The sequence below is a fragment of the Haliotis rubra genome, unplaced genomic scaffold (genome assembly GCF_003918875.1).
Source record: "Haliotis rubra isolate DU_JTF1 unplaced genomic scaffold, ASM391887v1 Scf162, whole genome shotgun sequence".
Classification (NCBI taxonomy): domain Eukaryota; kingdom Metazoa; phylum Mollusca; class Gastropoda; order Lepetellida; family Haliotidae; genus Haliotis; species Haliotis rubra.
The window spans coordinates 567,785-594,613 of NW_025765581.1; the positions used below are offsets into that span (position 1 = coordinate 567,785).

Below are 26,829 nucleotides of genomic sequence, written 5' to 3' on the forward strand. Positions count from 1 at the left end.
TATGGCGGCTTCCCTGAACTCGCGGGAAGACGAAGAGTCTATCGAATCAACGGTAAACGAATGGCTGCTAGATTTCGCTTGTTACACGGCATGGAAAGAATTTAGGGAAAAGGGAGCCGTGGATGCATTTGCTACTCGAGATTTAATTCAAGGTAACTTAGTTAATGAATTATTCCCCAATATGTGTGTGGTTGTCCAGTTTTCGGTAGTCGAGGCTCTACTTCCTTGTTGTCTGTGCTCTCTAAATATTTTAAGTGTGTGCATAGGTAGGTTATTGATATTTCACTCTGACAATAATGTTTCGGTATGATTTTATTTCGGCTAGAATGCACTTTACCGGGCGCAGCCCTCGCTGCTTCCTTTACGATCCTTAGGGTTAGGGTTAGGGTTTAGGGTTAGGCACCCTTTACGATCCTTAGGGTTAGGGTTTAGGGTTAGGCACCCTTTACTATCCTTGGGGTTAGGCACCCTTTACGATCCTTAGGGTTAGGTACCCTTTACGATCCTTAGGGTTAGGGTTAGGGAACCCCAGCAGCGCTAATTAATCTGAAAAAGTGCGCCCGGTAAAGTGCAGTACTCCCTTTATTTCTTTTGTAGATTCAGGTGTCAGACTGAAAGACTTTTTGCCTTGTTTTATTTACACTGATTTTGAAAATTACTTTTCCCTACGTCTACCAGATTTGGAAAGTCTTCCGCCTGTATCCCCCCTTAAATTTTATTCTAGTCAAATCATATCACCTGAATATATATTCCTCATCTGATAAGGATGAGTTTGAACGTGTTTTGTTTATTGCATCTGAACATACTGAAAGACACATTCTACTTCTAAAAATGTCACTCAAAGAAAGTTTTCCTCATCGTTAAAATTAAGGGGAGGAGGGGGGAATACGGACGGAAGTCTTACCCCAGATTTACACCAATATGGCAGCAATAAGTGCCTTGATATAATTTTTGGTTAGGGTGAAGATGGCTTGTGACAAAAGCAGACTGACAGGTGTAAAAGTGAAAGAAGAGAGCTGATGATTTGACGAATAATACACGTCCACATCAGCTTCCACCAAACTGGCCAAAGTTAGCATGGTTAGGCTGTCAAATTCCAGATCAGTCTGAGTTTATATATTTCGAGAATCTTAGTGCCCGGTTTAAGTATATTTTTTCTTGTATGAATTAATATTATTTAATCAATATTAATCATTACGATGTGCTCTTTTAATATTTTTATTGTGGTTTGGTTTTTATGTAATTTGTATAGCTATTTCTGTTTAAAGTGTGTATATTCAGTGTATGAAATAAGCCAAAAACCCAGCCAGACATCTGGGCTGGTAACTTCAAAAACTTACCAGCCCAGAAGAGATTTAACCAGTCAGTGCCAGTGGGCTTGTTATCGGAATATGTTTTTTCACCCGTTCATCGGGCTGGCTAGTTGTAAAATTAGACCGTCCAGCAAAAATCTAGCCCGTCTCGGGCGGTTGGATGGGCCTTATTTCATACACTGGTATATTCCATGAGTTTGGTGGATATCTGCAGGATCTGTCTCTAATTAGGAGGAGAGTGTTCGACAATATGATTGACTACTAACATCTAAGGCATTTATATTGTAATCTCAGATTTGTCAGCCCCTCGATAAATAATCAAGTACAGTTGAATACAATACGTCTTTTGTAACTCATCTTTCAGTAAATGCACAGACTTTCTCTTCAATTTACCTGTGTTTCAATATAAAGACATGACTAGGGCGAGTTATTTTGCCCTGTGATTAGTTTTTACTGTGCGGAGCTCTCTTGCTTTGGTAAGAGTATTGATTCATTTATGAATTAAGGTGGAACAACATACTTTATAATTAGTTTCATGAATAATTAAAAATTACCAAGACCAGTCAAGTACTGTCCCTTTTAAATAAGTACTTAAAAAAATATATTTAAAGACAACATTTTTTTTCCAATTTGCCCATCAAGGGAACTTAACAATCAAGAGGACTTAAAATTAGAAAGCTGTGAAGATCCGGGTTAGAACTGGTCCTCACCAACCCATGCTTGTTGTAAGAGTTGTCCAGCATATCACAGTTGTGTAGTTCGTGCTCATGCTCATCACTATAGTCTGTTTGCAGTGAAAACGTACCGATGAATTTCACTTTAAACAAAAAAGTAAATCAAATAAAGTGAAATTTAGATTGCGAATCCTCATGATTTTACCTTGCCAATTGAACATTTAAATCTCAAAATTTTAGTCAAATTAGGATAAAAGTTGTTTAACAATGATCATAGATTCAAATCGTTTTTATTGGTTTGTATTACAAGGGGGTAAGCGCAGCAGTAGGAACAGTGAAACAAATGCATGTGCGGTACGTGAAGAGCGTTAACTTATAACAGCCCTTGTCATTTTCGGTGTTTCAATTGATGTGCATACCACCTTGTAATACAAACCAATAATAGCCGTGTGAAACTATGATCGTTTGTTAAACAACTTTTATCCTAAGTCGAATGAAATTCTGAGATTTAAATTGGCAAGGTGGTGGTGGTGGTGGAATTGGGTTTAACATCGTGCTTGAGAATATTTCGCTCATATGACGACGTGCATGCGTGTGTTTGTGTATGTGCGGCAGCTTGTACTAGCCCAGGCTGAAGCTGGTTTTATAGTGCTAGCCCACTGAGATACCATACCGCAGTGAAGCATGAATACCCCACTCAGACACATTATACTGACTCCGAGCCGAACAGTCCTTGTTGTACCCATTAATGCCGAGCTCCAGGCAGGGACCAACAAGTACCATATTTTAACGTCTTTTGGTATGACGCGGAGGTGGTCCAATTGGCAAGGTAAAATCATGAGGATTCGCAGTCTTAATTTCACCTTATTTGTTTTACTATGTAGTTTAAAGTGACATTCATCGTACGTTTTCACTGCAAACAGACTATAGTTTGTCTGCTCCAGACTTCATTATTTACAGACTGCCTCCATATCACTGGAAAATTGAGTTAAACAACAAACTTAAAACAAGGTAAAACCTTGTGCTAGTGATAATCGGCAACATAACAAGATGACCAGACGAGCAACTACTAGTCCCATAATGATGTTGATTATTATTAGTATCAGATCCTGTGCTCAAAAGTGCCTAAATTTCTGCTCAATGCATCATTTTCAGATTTCAGTGCTTTTTGTGGACAATGATTAACTGACTTTAACACCAAAGTCTTTAGTTGTCCCTGGATTCATACCAGCTGCTAAAGTTGCATGTGACAGACTATACCCTGTCTAACCCGTTTCCATCGCCAGGAGTACTGTGTCGTCCACTCAAGAACTCCTCCGTGAAGAAGAGCAGAGTCCAGCTGCTGCTGATTCTGTGCAAGTTGTCCGATGGCGAGGACTACGATGCCCGGTACACCAGCACCTCCAATCTCACCGTCTTGGAGGAGGTGCTGGCATCGTTTGACTCCATCATCAAGGGCTACGACACGTCCTCTAACGTCAGGATGCAGTCTGCCAAACACAGAGTTGCCATCATGACGCAGGTAAAGACATTTAGCTCACCTGGACTAGCGCTGGAGCGACTGAATAATCTGTAAATCTCACTTGTGTCAGCAATTATCAGTGAGCTCGGGAGTCTAATCGATATTCATAAAAAATGAAACATCAACTTAAACTTTAAAAAGTATGTTATTGTTATGTTTGTTAGATCAAGACATAAGCAACTAATGCACATTCCTGACATTTCCAGCAATGTAAACAACATACTCACGTCCATGTCTCAACAGGATGTATCCTCAATTGTCTTCATCGTAGTATGAATTGGCGCCTGTTTTGTTTGCACACAGTTGTGATTGTGTCCTGTTATTCCCCACAAGAGTTTTGTCGTGGGGTTTACGATTACAGTCGATTGTTAATTCATTACTGAGCGACGATTACAGATCACTCACTCACTCACTCACTCACTCACTCACTCACTCACTCTCACTCACTCACTCACTCACTCACTCACTCACTCACTCACTCACTCACTCACTCACTCACTCACTCACTCTTCATGTTGTAGGCTGTCTATGTTTGCTGTCGTGCTGGAGATTTCGATCTGGCCAAGGAAGTGTTTGACAGACAGTGGTCAGATCCAGAAGAGACTGAAAAGGTAATTGCATGTTTATTCTGGAGGAAATGTCTTGAAAATCTGGAGAACTTCAGACTGAATTGTTATCCCCTACATTTTATGACCAATGTCTGAAATATAGAAATTCTCCATGGGATCCCTATGTTAAAATACTGTGTGAGGCCCAAACAATTTTATTTCTTGTTTTACGGATTTTTGTCCTCAGAAAAACTAGTGTGTGTGTGTGTGTGTCTGTCTGTCTGTCTGTCTGTGTCCCGAAACAAATTACAATTAAATCCACACCAGTTGACATGTTAACTCTTTTGGTTTGGTTATATGAACTAAAAATAACTTGAGTGACTTTACATTTCACTATCATTTCAAGAGTATTATTTCACTTATATCATAGCCTATCACATTAACTATAGCATTTTATTTTTTGAGTGGGGAAAATTAATTTTATTTTTCTTATTCTTGAAAAAATATGACCAGTGGATTCATAAAACAAGAAATAAAATTGGTCTGGCCTGAACAGGGATTTGTCAAGACCTGCCCAGTGGTAATGTAATGTTTGGCCCAGCTCTGAAGCAGTTGTCTGTAGAAAATATCTGAGGTTGGAATAATGAAAATCACCAAGTTATGTTATTATAGTATGAACTTTAGCTATGGCTTTTGCATAGATGGCTTATATATGAGTCCTCAATGTATTGAAAACTTCAAATTCTGGAACAAAATTATGTTGTGTCAAGGGCACTGTATTTGGAATGCTAGATTAATCACTGAGCAGGAGACCTCATTGACACTTGCTCCCATGACAAGAAGGATTATTCAAGCAATTTTTGAAGGACTTTCTATTTTTGAGGTTCAAGGCATGATTAATGCTGTCCTTGATGGGCAAACTAAAAGGCTTTACTCATTTTTACAATTGTGTCGATTTCTTATGGTTGCACATGGTCAGAAAACGCATGGACATTTCTTATGGTTGCACATGGTCAGAAACCCTATGGACATTTCTTATGGTTGCACATGGTCAAAAACAGCGTGTGGATTTCTTATGGTTGCACATGGTCAGAAAACGTGTAGATTTCTTATGGTTGCACATGGTCAGACACCGTGTGTAGAATTTCTTATGGTTGCACATGGTCAGAAACCGCATGTGGATTTCTTATGGTTGCACATGGTCAGACACCGTGTGTAGATTTCTTATGGTTGCACATGGTCAGACACCGTGTGTAGATTTCTTATGGTTGCACATGGTCAGACACCGTGTGTAGATTTCTTATGGTTGCACATGGTCAGACACCGTGTAGATTTCTTATGGTAGATCAGACACCGTTCTTATGGTTGCACATGGTCAGACACCGTGGATTTCTTATGGTTGCAGGTTTCTTATGTAGATTTCTTATGGTTGCACATGGTCAGACACCGTGTGTAGATTTCTTATGGTTGCACATGGTCAGAACACGCGTGTAGATTTCTTATGGTTGCACATGGTCAGACACCGTGTGTAGATTTCTTATGGTTGCACGTGGTCAGACACCGTGTGTAGATTTCTTGTGGTTGCACATGGTCAGAATCCGCATGTGGATTTCTTATGGTTGCACATGGTCAGAAACCGCATGCCAGTCATCGATAATGATTCTAAGATGAATGATTCAAACAGTCATACTTTCCTGTGTCCAACAGGACTTGCGCAAGACATTATCTGCTTCCTTCACAATTTACATGTGTGTGGAACACAATAATTTGCACTCCTGGTGTTATTTTAGAAATATAGGGTTGATTTGTTTGCAATCTGAAAATCAAATATGGCGACACTCTCTAAGTTGAAAGTCCTGTTGAATTTGAGACAAGTAGGGTAACCATGAACTTTTAGTTGTTCATGCCACACATAATATCTTTTTCTGAATATCCTATATTCTACATGCTTTACATTGTATTTCATTCCAGGCCAAGAAATCAGTCATACAAGCGGTACTAAAGTCCAAGAACTCCAAACATAAAGATGTTATGAAGGAGACATATAGGTCCTTCCTTGACATCATGCAAAACTTTCTACATCTAATCATTGATACTCATGAGTACATCGAAGAACCGTTTTTGTTGAAGGTACTGTATGACCATAAGGATAGGTATTATCAGTGCATAGATCGATGCTCATGCTGTTGATCACTGGATTGTCTCAGTCTGGTCCAGGCTCGATTATTTACAGTTGGCTGCCATATAGCTGGAATATTGCTGAGTGTGGTATTAAAAAACAAACAAATGGTATTATCAGTTACCATGGTTACAGATATCTCTCATCATAATCACAATAATTTATCATCTCTTCAACCCTATAATCAGTTAGTCGTTTCCATGTATGAAATCCTTGATATATTTGGAACAAGTTTTGAAATTAATTTCCATTTTGTTACTGCTGACAAGCAGCTTTACGTTATATTAGACGTGTATATTAGACGTTTATATTAGACTTCTTCACTTAGTCTCTTGTCCAGAAAAAATGTGACATTTTGTTCTATCTCACAGCTTGCCAGGGCATATGCGGAAACAGAACGGAGGGAAAACATGAATCAGACGCCCAGGAAGAGAAGGTAATTAGGGTCACAAAGACTTGAAAGGGCCTTGAAAGTTACCAAAATAGCTTCAAAAGAATTCAATTTGTGCCTAATAGCATTTACATACAGAAACCCATATCTGTTGTCAGTTTTTGAAAAGAGCTCTTCTTGTCATCAAATTACTAACCAGTGTTCATGAATAGTGTCTGAACCTCTGACAAATCCGGCAGATTCACCAACGGTCTGATGTAAGTCTACAACCGGAAGGCCCCAGTGTCTGACTGTATAGTTCACAATGACTCTGACTGAAGTTGTTATATGTGACATGTGACACTTGTTTGCTGTTTAGAAATCTTATGTTTGTTAATAATTTCAATGCCAATTATAAGAAATGTTAAATCTGAAATTTGTGTTTAATTTTATTCTATGGGTCTTGTGAAGTTTCAATGGGTCAGACAGAGATCTGAGACTTACAGGACCCAATGTGCTGTTACTTTTAAAGACCATTCGTGAACACTGCTAACAGGATTTATTTTCAGTTTTAGATTTGGGTTTACATTCACTTGTTTGGAAGAAACTTTGGTAGTTTAGTAGAAAGTCTTTTGTGGCTTTTGGCCTGTCATCTGCAGGGATTCACAGGAAGCGAATTCCTGCGTCCAATAATCATAAAAATTGACAATGGACGCAACAAAATTTATTAGCACATCCACAGGGATGCAGAAAAAGTCAAAATACTTTTTGTAAAAATTCCAATCAAGTAACAGTAAGTTATCAAAGAGTTTGCTACTAGCTGGGTTATGGTATCATTTGCAATTCAATTGACGATCATGATACACAAGACAATAACACTATTAATAATAATATTTAAGTGTCTGGACCCCCATTTTGTTGCCCAGGACCCCTAATAATTAAGAGAATGAGTCCCAAGGACCCTCAAAAACAGGAGTCAAGGTAAATCCCTGCATTTGTCCAAATGGTGGCATAATGTGACTTCTTTTGATGTCTTAGAAAGTCAATTTTCAAAACATTACGAGTAAAAGCTACGTATTCAACTAACCATCCATATGTACAGTCCGTTTGAGTCAGAAACGGACCGATGAATTGCAAATTTGATCATTGTACAAAATTGCCACAGAAATATAAATAGTACACATGTTTATCATTTACTAATACCCAACTTCTTTCTTATATGTGAAAATTTTCCGGACTCCACCAAAAAAGTTGTTTAACAAACTGTCATTAAAATTTTGACACAGTTCACTATGTGTTACGAGGGAGGAGTGCAGAGAAAGGGACAGCCAGGTGTTCGAGAAGCAGGTGCACAAGTGCCGACAAGGTTATTGATTCATTAACCTGTGCTGTGCCGTCTCCATCCTTTTTCGCACACCTGGCTGTCCCTTTCTTTGCACTCCTCCCTCGTAACAAATAGTGAACTGTGTCAAAATTTTAATGATAGTTTGTTAAACAACTTTTTAATTTTTAGGACATAAATTCTGCAAATAAATCACAGAGTTGGTCTGATGTATTGATTATGATCAGCGTTTCATTAAGTATTATATGTTTATTATTTTTCGAGTTAGATTGCAATTCATCGGTCCGTTTTTAAGCCAAACGGACTGTAATTTGAAACGGCCAATCTACATGCTTTGATTCGTTCACAGGAAACTGAACCTGCAAGACATCAAGACAATATCGGCTCATGAAGGAATTCTTGTCGACAATGAAAACATCACTCTCCCATCCAACAATGGAGATGAGTTCAACAAGAAGCTGGACAGATATAGGAACAAGGTTTGCTGGTTACTAGGAGAAACCTTTAATTGATTCTCATCCCCCTGGGGACTGCATAGGCAAATTGTCTACCAACGGGGTCGACAGTATGGATCGTGTCAGTCCCCCAAACCCATAGTTATCTGCTTGAATGTTACTTGGGTTGTACTGATTCCCAGTACAGCGTACATGGCTTGTTGTTAGAGATTTAGGCAGTAGTGGTCCATAGTAGTCTTTGCTAGTCTCTTGTGGTAGTCTGAGACCCGTGAAGATCGGGATTAGAGTTGGTCTTCAGCAGCCCAAGTTTGTCATAAGATGCGACTAAAGTGATCCGGTGGTCAGGCTCGTTGACTTGGTTGACACATGTTATTGCATCCCAATTGCATAGAGCAATGTTCATGCTGTTGGTCACTGGACTGTCTGGTCCAGACTTGATTGTTTACAGATCTCCGCCATTTAGCTGGAATATTGTTGAGTGTGGCATCACAGAGTGAAAAAAACAACCAAAGTTTGAACATGACCTTAGTACCCCACGCTTTTCTTTGTTGTAATTCAGAGCTCCAGATAAGATTTAGCTCATGTGGGTACCGTACCAACTGTATTTTTTTGGAGTGGGTATTATGAATGTTGAGTGGGTATTTCATTTTCCGTTACCCACCGCTTTCAAATATGTGCGTATTTCAGTCATTTTACTCACCTAAGTATTATGTCATTGAGTAAGTTTACTAAGCAGGTATGTTCTGCCTTATGTCATACCTAATCAAAACCAACCTAAATATAATGGAAATGATTTCATAAAAAATTCCTCATCCTATACTGACAGTACAACACTAGTCCTATACCAACAGTACAACTTGATAGCAATCCATGTCTTTTTCATTACGCAAGCGATTTTTTATAAATATATTCCGTACGCATTTGTTTTAAACATTTTGCGTATCTGACATTTTAAATGCGTAATTGGTACGCAACAATTATTTTTCAATGCGTAATTGGACATTTTCTATGCGTATTTTACGTAATTGGTACGCAACAATTATTTTTCAATGCGTAATTGGACATTTTCTATGCGTATTTTACCCAGATACGCAGCTTATCTGGGCCTCTGGTAATTTGAGGAAAAATAGTTTGTTTGAGGCTGTTGAGATTTTCCAGTTTCATTTTATTATATTTGCTTTGCAATAGCAGTCATTCCATCATAAAGAATGGTAGTCAAAGGGCTCGATTTAGTGCTTTGTTACTTGCACCAGTGCTACCCAATATTACAAAGTGCAACCTAGTTTTAGTCAAACTTGCACCAGGTACAAGTCAATTTTTGAGGAATAAATCAACAATAAATTTAACATTCTAAGCATATCAGCTCATTTTTCTTCTAAACTTTAAATGGCTATGGCACCAAAACATTGCTATTTATAGACACGTCTCGGCTATGATAGCACTTGTACACAGGGATCAACTGTGTCTCCGTGTTGCTATGGTTTCATGGGTACTACATCACGGAAATATGTTTATGTGCACCGAAACCACTGACGTTAACGCACTACATTGCAACTGGAATTTGGCTTGTGCAACTAGGTTTTTATCTTAGGTTGCACCTGGTTCAAGTAGGCTAACATCTCTTAAATTGATCCCTGCAGTCGTGTTGTGTAGACAGTATCACAGTCGTGTTGTGTAGACAGTATCACAGTCGTGTTGTGTAGACAGTATCACAGTCGTGTTGTGTAGACAGTATCACAGTCGTGTTGTGTTGACAGTATCACAGTCGTGTTGTGTAGACAGTATCACAGTCGTGTTGTGTAGACAGTATCACAGTCGTGTTGTGTAGACAGTATCACAGTCGTGTTGTGTAGACAGTATCACAGACAGGACATGATGGAACATGCTCTGATTGGTTTCAGACGGTCAACGGCATCGTTACGGCAGCGCTGCAGGACAGAAACAACTCCAACATGGACGACGAGTCAGGGGGAGGTAACTCATAGATAGGCTTCATTCTACTCTTGCACAAATGTGTCATCACAAGCCAAATTGACTGTACTCCTTTATCACCTGTGAATAAATACGTCTGCATTGCAGTATCGTAGAGTGCAACCTGGTTTTGTCTGATGCAACTTGGTTTTCATGTCAACTTGACCTTGGTGCAAGTTTTGTCAAGTTCGTTAAATCAAGACCAGATGTATGTTTTCAAACCTGTGAAGTATTGATGACAATAAGCCCAGTGCCACCTCCGTTTTTTAGTTGTTGGAACTAGTGCTGGAACGAATAATCGTGGCTCGATCTAAGACAAAAATAAACTATTGTCAATTACAAATAACCTGCAGATGGATAATCGGAAATAATCATTATCTAGATGCACATGCATTCTAGCGTTTTATTCTACCTTATTGCGTTTTCTTTTACTGAACAGTCTGGTTGGTCATCATTGCTTGTGTATCATTTGATGAAAACAGACCATATACATGTAATAAATTATATGGCCTCTGATGAAAGTCCACAGGCCTCATATTCTGTTAAAATTCAAGTAAATAGAAATTATCTTACCTTAGTATCTTTTACTGGGTTTTGGAGCAATGACATGATATGAAATTATTCTACTGAACTTTCAAGGATTGTTGCTGTGTGCTGAAGTGTCTGATTGTGATATGCTCCAATTACTACAGTATGTAAAATTGTCTCTGCCATCAAAACCAAAAAATGTCAAGAACAGTCTTCTTTGATTTAAAATAGTGCCAAAACCTGAGCACTCTTTCATTTAATGTCTGTATGTATGTGGTATTGTCGTTGCCACATATATATGGCAATAAGAAATCCAAATTGAAATCTCAATGAATTAGCTGCAAACTGGATGACAAAAATCATTTATTGCAGGGCTCGATTTTGGGAAAGGAAACCTATATGTCCCTGATACCACCTTACATGATTACCTTGATGCCTCAGACAAAAACAGGTTGCACCTCCTGCTCAATACATAATTATCTATTTCTTGAGGTTTTGATATTGCTGATTCACAGCATCATTACAACAAATTATTCTGGGTCTGGTATGATAATTTTATATTACTTCATAAAATTTCATGACATGAAAAAAAGGGTCATTCTTTCAATCGCTGTCAGTGTAATCATTGCTCCAAACCAGTTTGGGTCATCAGTCTGTTTCCCAGATGAAGTCTGTTTTTTTTTAACAGCAAAATATCAACATGCACAGTGTGCAAGAAGTATTAAATATAATACTTCACAGAATAAATTTTCTATTTCACCATTATTTAAACGTCTTTGTTCACCCTTCAACATCAACACAAGACAGAAAAAAGTTTTTATAAAACGTTTATTGTTTTACTTGATGATCCAAAGACGCTGCAAATGTAAGTAACTTGCTAGCGGTAACAATTGACAGGTGCTGACAACAACCCGGGAAGTTAGTTCGCTAACGTAGGTATTTGACTTTGAAATGACTGTCCAAACGATTATAGTTGACCGATTATTGATCCGACACTAGCGATTATCGGTCTGACAAAATGTAACGATAACCAGCTCTAGTAGGAACATTAACTATTTAGATATTACTTGTAGGGGTGAAACGGTACGCTCTTACCACGGTATGGTACATATTGCTGTACAAGGCCTTCGGTTCGGTCTGTTTCGGTTCGGTCCGTTTCGGTTCGATATATGAGATATGATTATTTCGCATAAATTTACAACAAGAGCCAAACCTTACATTATAACACGGGAATAAATAACCATAATCTTTGTCATTTTGAATGAACAAAAAACTCATTTCATGACTAGATAGAAATGACGGTACAAAAACCGAAAATACCAAATATTTGGATTGCATTACAGTATACCGAACCAAAGAGAAAATACTGCCGTTCTACTAATACTGCGCTATACCATTTCACCCCAAATTACTTGATGTCTGAAGAAAATGTTGCTACACCAAGCTCCCCACTAGCGTCTATAGTCTCCCAACTGTTGCAGATGATGATGACTCACCAGACACAGACAGAGGCAGCCATTCAAGGTATGTCAGTATGAATTTATGTTTGACATTCAAGGTATGTCAGTATGAATTTATGTTTGACATTCAAGGTATGTCCGTATGAATTTACGTTTGACATTCAAGGTATGTTAGTATGAATTTACGTTTGACATTCAAGGTATGTCCGTATGAATTTATGTTTGACATTCAAGGTATGTCAGTATGAATTACGTTTGACATTCAAGGTATGTCAGTATGAATTACGTTTGACATTCAAGGTATGTCAGTATGAATTTATGTTTGACATTCAAGGTATGTCCGTATGAATTTATGTTTGACATTCAAGGTATGTCAGTATGAATTACGTTTGACATTCAAGGTATGTCAGTATGAATTTATGTTTGACATTCAAGGTATGTCAGTATGAATTTACGTTTGACATTAAAGCTTTGTTTTGGCAGTCTTACTTAACACCAGCGGGAAAGTCTGTTGTTGGATAGGTATATTAAATTTTGTTTCTTTTTACATGCTGATGTCATGTATTTAACAATTTGTGCCTATTTCACATAACTAATTTTGAATCATTATAGCAAAACTAGAATAAGAGTTATGTTGTCCTTTAAAAATCACTTTCCATGTACCTTTGGGTATTTTGTCATTGAAACATGTCATTGCCTTGAGAAAGTGATAGAAATGGACTCATTCATGATCACTTAGTCTTTCACTCACTCGATCTGGATCCCTCATTCTCTATCACTTGTGCTCAGTTACTCTCGTATGCTCGCTCAATCAGGCTCTCTCTATCACTCACACCCACAGACTCATTCCCACTCATAAATACACAGTGCCATTTAGAAAGAGGTCAAAGTGAACATATATTTGGGAATACACTTTCTCACAGAGAAAGGTTGTGTCTCATCTGGGATTCAAACCCACACTCTCACAGTCAGGCACCTAATCGCCAGTACACAAAGTCAGCCATCTAACCCACTCAGCCATCTAACCCACTCAGCCATCTTACCCACTCAGCCATCTAACCCACTCAGCCATCTAACCCACTCAGCCATCTTACCCACTCAGCCATCTAACCCTCTCAGCCATCTAACCCACTCAGCCATCTAACCCACTCAGCCATCTAACCCTCTCAGCCATCTAACCCACTCAGCCATCTAACCCACTCAGCCATCTAACCCACTCAGCCATCTAACCCTCTCAGCCATCTAACCCTCTCAGCCATCTAACCCACTCAGCCATCTAACCCACTCAGCCATCTAACCCTCTCAGCCATCTAACCCACTCAGCCATCTAACCCACTCAGCCATCTAACCCTCTCAGCCATCTAACCCTCTCAGCCATCTAACCCAGTCAGCCATCTAACCCACTCAGCCATCTAACCCTCTCAGCCATCTAACCCTCTCAGCCATCTAACCCTCTCAGCCATCTAACCCACTCAGCCATCTAACCCTCTCAGCCATAGCAGCTTTCACGCTGAGCGTGTTAGGCGTCTGACTTTGTGTGCTGGCGATTAGGTGCCTGACTCTGAGGGTGTGGGGTCGAATCCCAGAATCTGTACTTTACTGAGAAAGTGTAAACCCAAATATAACGTATGTTACATTACCACTCAGTCAGGATGAATCAATCAGTCATCCGCTCATCTTCAGATTCCATTTTCAGCGACTCTAGAAGCCCAGGAAGAGATCATTACAGTAAACACAAGAGTAAAAGGTGAGAATTACTGAATTCAGTGGACTCTTATCCAGCAGATTCATAAGATGATCAGGTTTGTCCTATCTTTGTTCATCCCAGTTGCATATCAACAAACCTATTGTTTGTTTTTTTGTCAAATGCTGCACTCAGGCTATATTTTGGCTGTCTGTAGTGTAAATAATCGAGTCTGGACCAGACAATCCAGTGATCAAGAATATGAGCATCGACCTGCCCAATTAGGTTAAGATGACGTGTCAACCAAGTCATCGAGCTTGACCAACCGATGATAAGCAAGAAACTGTATCATACTTGCGTATTTTTCTCTAAATAAGTAAGTCAGTACTTTAACATGTTTAAGATAAAACTGTTTCGAAATAAGTTGTGTATCGTTTTGTATCAATACACCAGTCGACGATACGATAGCTGTATCAGCTTAAATGTATAGCGATGTATCGGTGCATCGGTGAATCGTCCCAGCCCTACAATCTAGTGATCAACAGCATGAGCATCGAACTACGCAAATGTGATATGATCTTGCTAGTCGCCTCTTACGACAATCATGGGTTACTGAAGACCAGTTCTAATGGTCATTAACAAAAGTATGGAATTGCAACAAATTAATCTTTCTAAATGGATAATGTGGTCAGACGTCACAAGGACCGCCTCCGTGGTGTAGTGGTTAGAGCGTCCGCCTGGAGTGCGGAAGGTCGTGGGTTCAATCCCCGACCGCGTCATACCAAAAGACGTTAAAATATGGTACTTGTTGGTCCCTGCCTGGTGCTCGGCATTAATGGGTACAACAAGGACTGGTCGGCTCGGAGACAGTATAATGTGTCTGAGTGGGGTATTCATGCTTCACTGCGGCATGGTATCTCAGTGGGCTAGCACTATAAAACCAGCTGAAGTCTGGGCTAGTACAAGCAGCCTCACATACACATACACACGCATGCACGTCGTCATATGAGCGAAATATTCTCCAGCCCGACATTAAACCCAATTCCACCACCATCAGACGTCACAATGTGGTTGATTCTGTCGCTTTGTTCTGTAATGATGTGGGATGTTTATACATGATGTCAGGGCCGGTGGGGTAGCCTAGTGGTTAAAGTGTTCGCTTGTCACGCCAAAGACCCGGGTTTTATTCCCCACATGGGTACAAGGTGTGAAGCCCATTTCTGGTGTCCCCCGCCGTGATATTGCTGGAATATTGCTAAAAGCGGCGTAAAACTGAACTCACTCACTCACTATACATGATGTCAGTCACCTGGTCACAAGATATTCTGTTGTTTTACAGTTTTTTTCGTGAAGACAGAACATGTGTCAAAGCCTTATTGATTTCGCTTCTCTTCAGCCCTTCAGAAAGAAGAAAACTGTTACTTTCAACACAAAAAACGAGAAAACGACTTGCAAAGACAACAGAGGCCCTAAGGTCAGTTTGATGATGATGATGATGATGATAGTGATGATGATTATGGTGATGATGATGATTATGGTGATGATGATGATTATGGTGATGATAGTGATTATGGTGATGATGATTATGGTGATGATGATTATGGTGATGATGGTGATAGTGATTATGATGATGATTATGGTGATGATGATTATGGTGATGATAGTGATTATGGTGATGATAGTGATTATGGTGATGATGATTATGATGATAGTGATTATGGTGATGATGATTATGGTGATGATGATTATGATGATGATAGTGATTATGGTGATGGTGATGATGATTATGGTGATGATGATTATGATGATCGTGATTATGATGATGATTATGGTGATAATGATGATAGTGATTATGGTGATGATGATTATGGTGATGATGATTATGGTGATGATGATTATGGTGATGATGATGATTATGGTGATGATGATGATTATTGTGGTGATGATGATTATGGTGATGATAGTGATTATGGTGATGATGATGATTATGGTGATGATGATTATGGTGATGATGATGATTATGGTGATGATGATGGTGATAGTGATTATGATGATGATGATGATTATGGTGATGATGATTATGGTGATGATAGTGATTATGGTGATGATAGTGATTATGGTGATGATGATTATGATGATAGTGATTATGGTGATGATGATTATGATGATGATAGTGATTATGGTGATGGTGATGATGATTATGGTGATGATGATTATGATGATCGTGATTATGATGATGATTATGGTGATAATGATGATAGTGATTATGGTGATGATGATTATGGTGATGATGATTATGGTGATGATGATTATGGTGATGATAGTGATTATGGTGATGATGATTATGGTGATGATGATGATTATGGTGGTGATGATTATGGTGATGATAGTGATTATGGTGATGATGATGATTATGGTGATGATGATTATGGTGATGATGATGATTATGGTGATGATGATGGTGATAGTGATTATGATTATGATGATGATGATGATGATGATAGTGATTATGGTGATGATGATGGAGATGATGATTATGGTGATGATGATTATGGTGATTATGATGATTATGGTTATGGTGATGATGATGATTATGGTGATGATTATGGTGATGATGATGATTAAAATATCATGTTTGCCTAATATCCTAATCTTATGTGTCTCTGATGTGATGGTATGCATGGTTGGTGTAATCCAAGATTTAGAGCCTGCAGTATATGTTAACAGAATTTGTGCAAGATATTAATTTGGTGTGTTGATGCTACGATTGTTTTACAGGAAGACTGTTCACGGTGTGCAAGCAGTGTCATCATCCCCACAATCAAACAACAGGTAAGGAAAACAAATGAAGACAACAAACTAGTTTTCAGTTTCATTAAATGATTAGAATTTAAGATTTTCGTATCATGTTTAAATACAAGACAGCTCTTATGGATAACAACTTCTTGATTTATTTTACACAACGTTTCTGGGCTAGTTCTTGCCCCTTCGTCAGGTGGATAATGATCATAGTGAACAATACAGTATATATATATTGATGTACAGGAAGCCAGATATGTAAATAAGTATATACAAGCGCAATCTGCCCTCAGAACGCATCATCAAAAATGTAAGATGTTTGATTATCAGTATGCAAGATGTTTGATTATCAATATGCAAGGTGTTTGATTACCCATGTGCAAGATGTTTGATAATCAGTGTGCAAGATGTTTGATGATCAATGTGTGAGACGATTAATGATGAGTGTGCAAGATGTTGGATGATGAGTGTGTAAGATGTTTGATTACCCATCTGCAAGATGTTTGATGATCAGTGTGCAAGATGTTTGATGATCAGTGTGCAAGATGTTTGATGATCAATGTGTGAGACGATTACTGATGAGTGTGCAAGATGTTGGATGATGAGTGTGTAAGATGTTGGATGATCAGTGTGCAAGATGTTGGATGATCAGTGTGAAAGATGTTGGATGATCAGTGTGCAAGATGTTTGATGATCAGTGTTGTGTGCAAGATGTTTGATGGTGACTGCAAGATGTTTGATGATCAGTGTGCAAGATATGATCAGTGTGCAAGATGTTTGATGATCAGTGTGCAAGATGCTGGATGATCAGTGTGCAAGATGTTGGATGATCAGTGTGCAAGATGTTTGATGATCAGTGTTGTGTGCAAGATGTTTGATGGTGACTGCAAGATGTTTGGTGATCAGTGTGCAAGATATGATCAGTGTGCAAGATGTTGGATGATCAGTGTGCAAGATGTTGGATGATCAGTGTGCAAGATGTTGGATGATCAGTGTGCAAGATGTTTGATGATCAGTGTGCAAGATATGATCAGTGTGCAAGATGTTTGATGATCAATGTGCAGGATGTTTGATAATCAGTGTGCAAGATGTTGATTACCCATGTGCAAGATGTTTGATGATCAGTGTGCAAGATGTTTGATGATCAGTGTGCAAATTTTTTTGTTATGAGTGTGCAAGATGTTTGATGAACAGTGTGCAATATGTTTGATGATCAGTGTGGTGCAAGATGTTTGACTATCAGTGTGCAGAATGTTTTAATATCAGTGCTGACAGCAGCCTCTGTTAAGTGACTCTCTTTGTTCAGAGTTTGAGCTGTTTACTACACGAGGGATGTCGAGGTGGGACTGTTCTATCTGTTAAATTGATAGGTTTAGGTATTGAATATGTGTATCACTAACACAGACCAACAATTCTGTCAGCAGTAAGAGGAAGGGGAGTGTGAAATCCTCAGATTCAGGACGTTCTGGAGAAGAAACACCACGCTCACGATACAGAGACCAGTCCCGAGATCGTGACATTAGCAACAGGTCGCGAGATGGATCTTCACGGTCTCCACACACAAGTCCATCTAACAACCTTCAGAAGTTCCGGTACAGGAAGAATGTTAACAGAAAGGACCGCCATGTCTATGACATGCCCAGCTCAGATGATATGGAGAGTGTGGATCTGACGGACGAGGAATATTCTGATGATGAAGGTAGGACCTTGCTGTGTTTAGTTATCCTAATATGATAGCTACATCATTCAAGATTTTCACTAAGCGGAGACTTGCAGATCTGTGGATGTGTCTATCCCTGGTCTTATCTGTGGGGATGGCTAAAACCGAGATTGACTTCTTTCAACAAATAATCATTGGACTGACTGACTGACTGAGTTTGGTTTTACGCCGCTTTTAGCAATATTCCAGCAACATCACGGCGGGGGACACCAGAAATGGGCTTCACACATTGTGCCAATGTGGGGATTCGAACCCATGTCTTCGGCGTGACGAGCCAATGCTTTAACCATTAGGCTACCCCACCGCCCCAATAATCATTGGAAGAAATGAGAATGCTTGGAGATTGTGTTGAAACATGACTGCCACTGATGCTGTGACATTGAAGATTTTTCTCCGTTAATGCATGTGACATGAAAATGTCAAAGGTCAAATTTCATATTTGTTCATAAGGTAGAGAAATATGTTTGCATTTAGACATTGAAAACTTATTTCCCAAATGTCCCTGGGAAATTCTTTTAGCGCTGTGAAAAAGTCAAGGTCAAATTTCGTATTCACAAGAAAGAAAAATATGTCTGTTTACATTTTCTCAAGAGGCATTGATTCATTTCTCATTAAACATGGTACTGTCTGGGATAGGAGCCTGATATAACTTGATTTACAAATATTTCAACATGAAGCGTTGGGCCATGTTTTACAAAGGTCAAGGTCATTTATAAGGTTATTATGAAACATCCTTCGTTCATTATGATCAAGTGGTCAGGCTCGTTGACTTGATTGATGCATGTTATTACATCCCAATTGTGTAGATTGATTTACATGTCAGGAACTGGATTGCCATGGCCAGATCGGACTATTTACAGACATATAACTGGATTGCCATGGCCAGATCGGACTATTTACGGACATATAACTGGAAAATCACTGAGTGCAGTGTTCACTAACAAAGAAAAAAATAGAGAAAGTTAATTAAAGAAAATGTTTTTCATATATTTCATAGTGTCATCCCGAAAACAAATTCGTCTGGAAGGGCAACCGAAAGTGTGGCGGAGCTTGCAGCCTAAGTCGCGCAGGGTGAAGCGCAAGGGTGGCTCCAGGAAGTTCTGGACTCCCAAGGAAGAGGAGGAATTCTACAATGCAGTCCAGGAGTTCGGTGTGGGGAACTGGACAAATGTGAAGACCTACCTACAGACATTCAGGTCATCAGTAGATCTGAAAGATAAATGGCGGAATTTGGAACGATGTGGTAAAATGAAAACTTTGTCAAAGAAATTTGGAAAAGTTGTGTGAGAATATTTTGAAGCAGATAAGGAGAGAAAATCTGCAAAAGTGTTTGGATACAAGAGCAACTCGTGTCAACTTGACTAAACTTTGCGCGTCTGTCTGCTCCAGGTATTGTTTACAGTGTGAGACTCCGGGGCAGTCTAAGGATACAGTTCCTAGCTGAACAACATTTGTAACTGACCGTAACAGTTGTAACTTTTTATTGTATATGCCATGAGTTTGTTTAACATGGATTGATGTCAGCTGCATTTATAGAGCTTGTTTTGGAATGTGTCCAAGTCCCCCGGTCAGTCTTAGAGATTCTCGATAAAACTGGTTTGAATTATGAGGTGCCACAATTTGCTGTACGGAGCAGGTGCCACAATTGGCTGTACAGAGCAGGTGCCACAATTGGCTGTACAGAGCAGGTGCCACAATGTGCTGTACGCTGGAGGTGCCACAACTGGCTGTACAGAGCAGGTGCCACAATTGGCTGTACAGAGAAGGCACCACAATTGTCTGTACAGAGCAGGTGCCACAATTGTCTGTACAGAGCAGGTGCCACAATTGGCTGTACAGAGCAGGTGCCACAATGTGCTGTACGCTGGAGGTGCCACAACTGGCTGTACAGAGCTGCACAGGCGGTGCCACAATGTGCTGTACAGAGAAGGCACCACAATTGGCTGTACAGAGCAGGTGCCACAATGTACAGAGCAGGCACCACAATTGGCTGTACAGAGCAGGTGCCACAATTGTCTGTACAAGGTGCCACACAGGCAGGTGCCACAATTGGCTGTACAGAGCAGGTGCCACAATTGGCTGTACAGAGCAGGTGCCACAATTGGCTGTACAGAGCAGGTGCCACAATTGGTGTACACTGTACTGAGCAGGTGCAGAGCAGGTGCCACAATTGGCTGTACAGAGAAGGCTGTTGGCTGTACAGAGCAGGTGCCACAATTGGCTGTACAGAGCAGGTGCCACAATTGTACAGAGCAGGTGCCAGAGCAGGTGCCACAATTGGCTGTACAGAGCAGGTGCCACAATGGCTGTACAGAGCAGGTGCCACAATTGGCTGTACAGAGCAGGTGCCACAATTGGCTGTACAGAGAAGGCACAATTGGCTGTACAGAGAAGGCACCACAATTGGCTGTACAGAGCAGGTGCCACAATTGGCTGTACAGAGAAGGCACCACAATTGGCTGTACAGAGGTGCCACAATTGGCTGTGCACAATTGGCTGTACAGAGCAGGTGCCACAATTGTGCAATTGGCTGTACAGAGAAGGCGCCACAATTGGCTGTACAGAGAAGGCACCACAATTGGCTGTACAGAGCAGGTGCCACAATTGGCTGTACAGAGCAGGTGCCACAATTGGCTGTACAGAGCAGGTGCCACAATTGGCTGTACAGAGAAGGCACCACAATTGGCTGTACAGAGCAGGTGCCACAATTGGCTGTACAGAGAAGGCACCACAATTGGCTGTACAGAGAAGGCACCACAATGTGCTGTACGCTTGAGGTGCCACAATTTGTGGACAGATTAAGTGTTTCTGAGTCTCAGGGGAAACCCTGACAGTTAATCGAAATGCCCGGTCTCCCTGATGATGTTACTGGGTTTGTCAGCTCCATACCCCTGTGTGAGGGTGTCGCAAGAGAGTTAAACAACTAAGACCTGCATCTCTTCAGGCTTTCCTCCACATCCTCTCATCATGTGTACCAGGAATACTGGAATACTATTCAGAGGACCCTGTTCTCGCAGTGCCCCATGCTCTTCTCCCATAAGGATTCTGGTAGAGATCCGACAAGATGGGTTTACAGCAGGAGCAATGATCATTGTAACTTCCGTATCACCCATTGGCCATGTGACACATTGTGCTCAGTATTATTTCATTGCCTCTTTCAAATATTGCATCTTGGCATCAATGCCATCAATAAGATTGATACACCATTCAGAAGCTATAACATTTGGTTATTCATCTTGATCTGAACTACAGATTTTCAGGTCTTCAGCAATCCATGCATGTCCTTAGGGGTAATTGTGTGGTTTATACTAGTCATTAGGGTTGGGTCTTGTCAAAGTGTCGTATTGCGATATATTGTGATATGTGTTGGCGTATTGCAATATGTATTGCAATATATTGTGAAAGTGTAACACATGGTTTTAGGTAATGAAATTACTGTTTCCTTTCTTTTGAAACAATGCCACTGGCCACTGTCAGGACAAGAGATAAACTTAAAAGGTTTACAAATTGAAGAACTATAGAATTGGAATACTAATTTGGAACTATAAAAAAAGCGTCTGCAGAGGCATCTGCCATTTTGGTTTTTCTTCATCCCTACAACGGGTACCAATTCTATTTGGTTTTATTTATATGGTTTATAAGTCAGGCAAATGCAATTATACGACCAATAAACATTCTCAAAACTATATACAGGAAGTACAAATTTTATTAGTATTTTTTACTACATCACGGAGATTATCGATCATGGTCACAGAAATTGCCGATCGTATCGGATGAATTGGTTCGCAAAAAGTGTACCGCAATATATCGTACTGTGAAGTTAGAATTGCAATATACCGGTTAACCGGTACTATCGCCCATCCCTACTAGTCATATCCCATTGTTGTAGATCGATGCTCTTGATGTCGACCATTGGATTATCCAGACCTGATTATTTAGAGACGACCATCATATAGCTGGAATATTGCTGAGTGTGGCATTATACAATGAGAAACATTCCTCCACGATGACAAATTTAACATAATTTAGAACCGGCCCATGAATAAAGTCCTAACCTTGTGAATTGTGTGAGTAAATTATAACTATATTCTATCACGAAAGTTTTTGTATGATATTATCTATGTCACAATGTTCATATCAAAAATCATTAATAACTTTTCCTATTGACAGTATTTCTGATTATCAATCATTTATGTGGTGGCGTGGAGTCCTTTGCTCAGAGCTCAGGTCACGAATCTGTTGAAGTTAAGCAACTTCAAGCTCGAACAGTCCTTGGATGGGTGAGAGTTTCAGGGACTTCAGTCCTGCCCCACAACGAAACACATGTGATACATGTGGTCTCACCTTAGGCAAGTGAGTTTGTTCAATTTTGCCTCTGTTCACCCAGCAGAAAATGGGTACCGGGTTGGATAGAGTCATGTGACTATAACCATCTAGCGCCTAACAGGCAGCTTGGGTTATCCGGGGTAAAAATAATCAGATTCTTATTAAGCGCTGCGAGCAATCACTTGGTGTTTGGAGACTGTGTGCTATAGAAGATGACTTATTATTATTATTTAACCACCCTAATGACAGTAGTTATTGATAGTCACCCCTCCTGACTAGTACTGTGTGAGCGAGTTTAACAATGGATTGTCTGGTCCAGATTTGATTACATAACCCATTGTAAATATACTGCTGGAATATTGTGGCATTTAATAACACATGTAAATAAACTTGCATTATCAAAGGATTTTGTAGTAGTTCTTCCTTGTTACTTGACATTGGGTTTTCTCTGCAGCTTATTGTTGATAGATATTCATCTTTGTCTTGTTTATGATGCTGTAGAGTAGATTCAAGGGTCAAGTTGCATGGAACAATCTTAACTCCCCTACTCTAACACAGACTTAGAGCGGTGGGGTAGCCTAGTGGTTAAAGCGGTCACTAGTCTTGCTACTCTGGTTAAGTTCCCTACATTGGTTCAATGTGTAAAGCCCATTTCCGGTTTCCCCTGCCATGATACTGCTGGAATATTGCTAAAAGCAAAATAAAACTAAACTTAAGATAGTCATCGTGTTAAGATCACTTTGTGCAAGTGGGCCCAGTTTGTATCTTGATGCTGTGTTTTTGCTGAGTGACTTGGGTTAAATCTCATTCCAAGATGAATTTTGAAAATACTGTTTGATTGGTGAGGTTTCAAATTACGGTAGCCCATTTCGCCATTGGAACCACAGTACAGTGGATGCTCTCAAAACCGGCAGCCCACCAATCTGGCATGCTCTCAATATCGGCACTAGGACTTGGTCCCGGCAGGAGCTATTAATTTATTATCATTTACACGCCCTCTAATCCGGCATCAGTCTATTACGTATTTTGGCTCAACAAAGACCGCCCAGTTGACTGTAATTAACGCTCTCTAAATGGAATGCTGGATTAGAGGGCTTCCACTGTACATGTATATATATTCAACAATCATGCCTAATAGTAGTAAGTTGTTGACATCAACGACTGACTGACTGACTGAGTTTGGTTTTACGCCGCTTTCAGCAATATTCCAGCAAAATCACACCAGAAATGCCTAATATGTATTCAACCCGTCTTTGGCGGAAGCCAACGCTTTAACCATTAGTACCCTGACCGCATCAAGGAGATGAAGTAAGTGTTGAGATGACACAGAAGCAATGACACTCATTGGTTAGATGGTCCAACTTGTTGAAGAATGTTGCTTGTATGTATGTCATCTATTGCCGTGTTTGACAGTGTTATTGCAAGAGAAATCCGAGCTAAAGTTTGTTCATGTTTAATAACGATAACAGTAAAACCTTCTGTTGACTTAATGGTAAATTTGAAGTAACTGATCAGTTCTGAGCAAATTGAATGCATTTAGGTTAAAGCCTTGATTTGTCACAATCAAGACCCGAGTTTGAGTCCCCACATTGTACATTGTTAAGCCCATTTCTGATGGCCCCGCTGTAATAATGCTTGAATATTGATACAAAAGGCCAAAAGGGATTTCACTCACTCATTCATTGTCCGATGACATCAATAATGACTGACTGACTGACTGAGTTTGGTTTTACGCCGCTTTCAGCAATATTCCAGCAACATCACGGCGGGGGACACCAGAAATGGGCTTCACACATTGTGCTCATGTTGGGATTCGAACCCGGGTCTTTGGCGTGACGAGCCAACGCTTTAACCATTAGGCTACCCCACCGCCCTTGACATCAAGGAGATGAAGTAAGTGTTGAGATGACACAGAAGCAATGACACTCATTGGTTAGATGGTCCAACTTGTTGAAGAATGTTGCTTGTATGTACGTCATCTATTGCCGTGTTTGACAGTGTTATTGCAAGAGAAATCCATGCTAAAGTGTGTTCATGTTTAATAACGATAACAGTAAAACCTTCTGTTGACTTAATGGTAAATTTGAAGTAACTGATCAGTTCTGAGCAAATTGAATGCGTTTGGGTTAAAGCCTTGGTTTGTCACACCGAAGACCCGAGTTTGAGTCCCCACATTGTTAAGCCCATTTCTGATGCCCCACGCTGTAATAATGCTGGAATATTGATACAAAAGGCCAAAAAGGGATTTCACTCACTCATTCATTGTCCGATGACACCAATAATGGTTGATGTGGGATTATAAACATGATCGGACCATAAGATCTTTCTCTTGCTGTGATATTGCTAGAAGCGGCATATACTTAAAACTCATTCACTCACTCATCTGATATCAGAGGAAGTGCAGTAGCCTAGTGGTTAAAGCATTTGCTCGTAACAACAAAGGCATGAGTTTGATTCCTGACAAGGGTACAATGTGTAAAGCCCAATTTTGTTGTCCCTTGACAATAATATTGCAGGAATGTTACTAAAAACAGTGCTAAACCATGCCCACTCATGTTTGATATCAAATATTTCAACTCTGACTGATAATATGCTTTATGGACCTGTATGGATATATTTCATATCTAAAGACCATATGGGTAGTCTCAATCCTATTATCAGGTATATTGGGGCGATGGGGTAGCCTAGTGGTTAAAGCGTTGTCTTGTCACGCCGAAGACCCGGGTTCGAATCCCCACATGGGTACAATGTGTGAAGCCCATTTCTGGTGTTCCCCTTCCGTGATGTAGCAGGAATATTGCTAAAAGCGGCGTAAAACCAAACTCAGTCAGTCAGTATTATCAGGTATCAACTGGACATTGTAATTAAAACAAATTCTATCTGCATTATTTATCTACCAAAAACGTCAATTGTTTTGTTGTGAAATTGTTTGCAATTGAAGGGGAGATAACTCTAAAGTTGACTTGCAATATATATATCATTTAGTATGTTAACTGCCAAAATAAGTTTATAATTGCATGATGTTTCCTTGAACTAAAACATGAAAAACTATACCCTGTTGTTAGTTGGTATTTGACTTGACTGTGATTCATGTAAAATATTCTGTGAAAGCTGTAATTGTAAAGTTAAGACTGATGGTCCAAAGTGCCTCATTAGTTGCCAAGACCATACATAAATTATCTTGTTTGAATGAATAGTATGCATGCTTGCTATATTTTCATAGGTATCTGTGTTCATATACCTTGTGGATACTGTTAATTTAGACTAAACATTTCTTGTAAAATGTTGCTCTGTTTTACTGTAATAAAGTTATTGATGACATGATGCAGGGGTGGAAATAACTTTAAAATTGTTTGTGAACCCGGGTACAGTGGCACATGTAAAATCACTTGCCCTGATAACTTTTCCACTATACTGGCCGATTTTCTTGTTGATTTTTTAAATAAACAACATAATTAACATTGGAAAGTCAACTGGACACTGGTACAGTGTGATTTACAAATTTGCTTGCCCAACAGAAAAAAACACTGGACTGGGACATCGGGCAATTCATTATTTCCACCCCTGTGATGTCTCGAAACATTTGGCATCCCTGTTCTGAAAGTATTTATAACTGATATTGAAGGGGATATTTACTGGGGCGGTAGGGTAGCCTAGTGGTTATAGTGTTCGCGCGTCGTGCCAAAGACTGGTTTAATTCCCCACATGGGCACAATGTGTATGCCATTTTTTGGTGATATTGGTGGAATATTGGAAAAGGCGGAGCAAAACCCAACTCACTTATCTAGTCCTAGGCCAAATGTAAGAAAATGTGCCTATCTTTTAGGATCTCACAGAAACGGTGAAAGTGTCATCCAGTAATTGGTATGACACATCCCACCCTCCAGAAATTTCTTCCTGGCCACAGAATGTATCAGGTTACTATAAGCAAACACGAC

At 39.7% G+C, this 26,829-nt stretch overlaps 1 protein-coding gene and 1 long non-coding RNA gene across 10 annotated transcripts; both read left to right on the forward strand.

Moving 5' to 3' along the window:
* On the forward strand, nucleotides 1-21,440 carry LOC124271656 (myb-like protein F). 9 transcript variants are annotated; one of them, XM_046706808.1, is made up of 16 exons: nucleotides 1-152; nucleotides 3,274-3,509; nucleotides 4,031-4,120; nucleotides 6,029-6,187; nucleotides 6,608-6,672; nucleotides 8,298-8,427; nucleotides 10,305-10,377; nucleotides 12,384-12,426; nucleotides 14,059-14,109; nucleotides 15,443-15,520; nucleotides 16,825-16,878; nucleotides 18,267-18,544; nucleotides 19,563-20,435; nucleotides 20,606-20,683; nucleotides 20,986-21,034; nucleotides 21,158-21,440. In XM_046706808.1, the coding sequence occupies exons 1-13, from the start codon at nucleotides 2-4 to the stop codon at nucleotides 19,850-19,852; spliced, it is 1,698 nt and encodes a 565-aa protein (XP_046562764.1). In that variant the 5' UTR covers nucleotide 1; the 3' UTR covers nucleotides 19,853-20,435; nucleotides 20,606-20,683; nucleotides 20,986-21,034; nucleotides 21,158-21,440. The 9 variants fall into 9 exon arrangements, with proteins under 9 accessions (XP_046562764.1, XP_046562772.1, XP_046562768.1 ...); XM_046706816.1 differs by having other exon boundaries at nucleotides 18,270-18,544; nucleotides 21,106-21,440; XM_046706812.1 differs by lacking the exon at nucleotides 21,158-21,440 and having other exon boundaries at nucleotides 19,563-20,201; nucleotides 20,306-20,435.
* A 3,331-nt stretch (nucleotides 21,441-24,771) lies between these two features.
* LOC124271657 lies at nucleotides 24,772-26,174 on the forward strand. The gene is made up of 2 exons (XR_006897100.1): nucleotides 24,772-25,552; nucleotides 25,736-26,174. It is a non-coding gene; the product is annotated as an uncharacterized LOC124271657 (long non-coding RNA).
* Nucleotides 26,175-26,829: the final 655 nt, after the last annotated feature.

What these genes read in the sequence shown, in the direction of transcription:
- LOC124271656 (XM_046706808.1), top strand. Translation starts at nt 2, where the DNA reads ATGGCGGCTTCCCTGAACTCGCGGGAAGACGAAGAGTCTATCGAATCA. An exon ending in AAGAACCGTTTTTGTTGAAG is followed by an intron (nt 6,188 to 6,607) that starts GTACTGTATGAC and finishes TCTATCTCACAG; the next exon opens with CTTGCCAGGGCATATGCGGA. An exon ending in AAGACAACAGAGGCCCTAAG is followed by an intron (nt 15,521 to 16,824) that starts GTCAGTTTGATG and finishes ATTGTTTTACAG; the next exon opens with GAAGACTGTTCACGGTGTGC.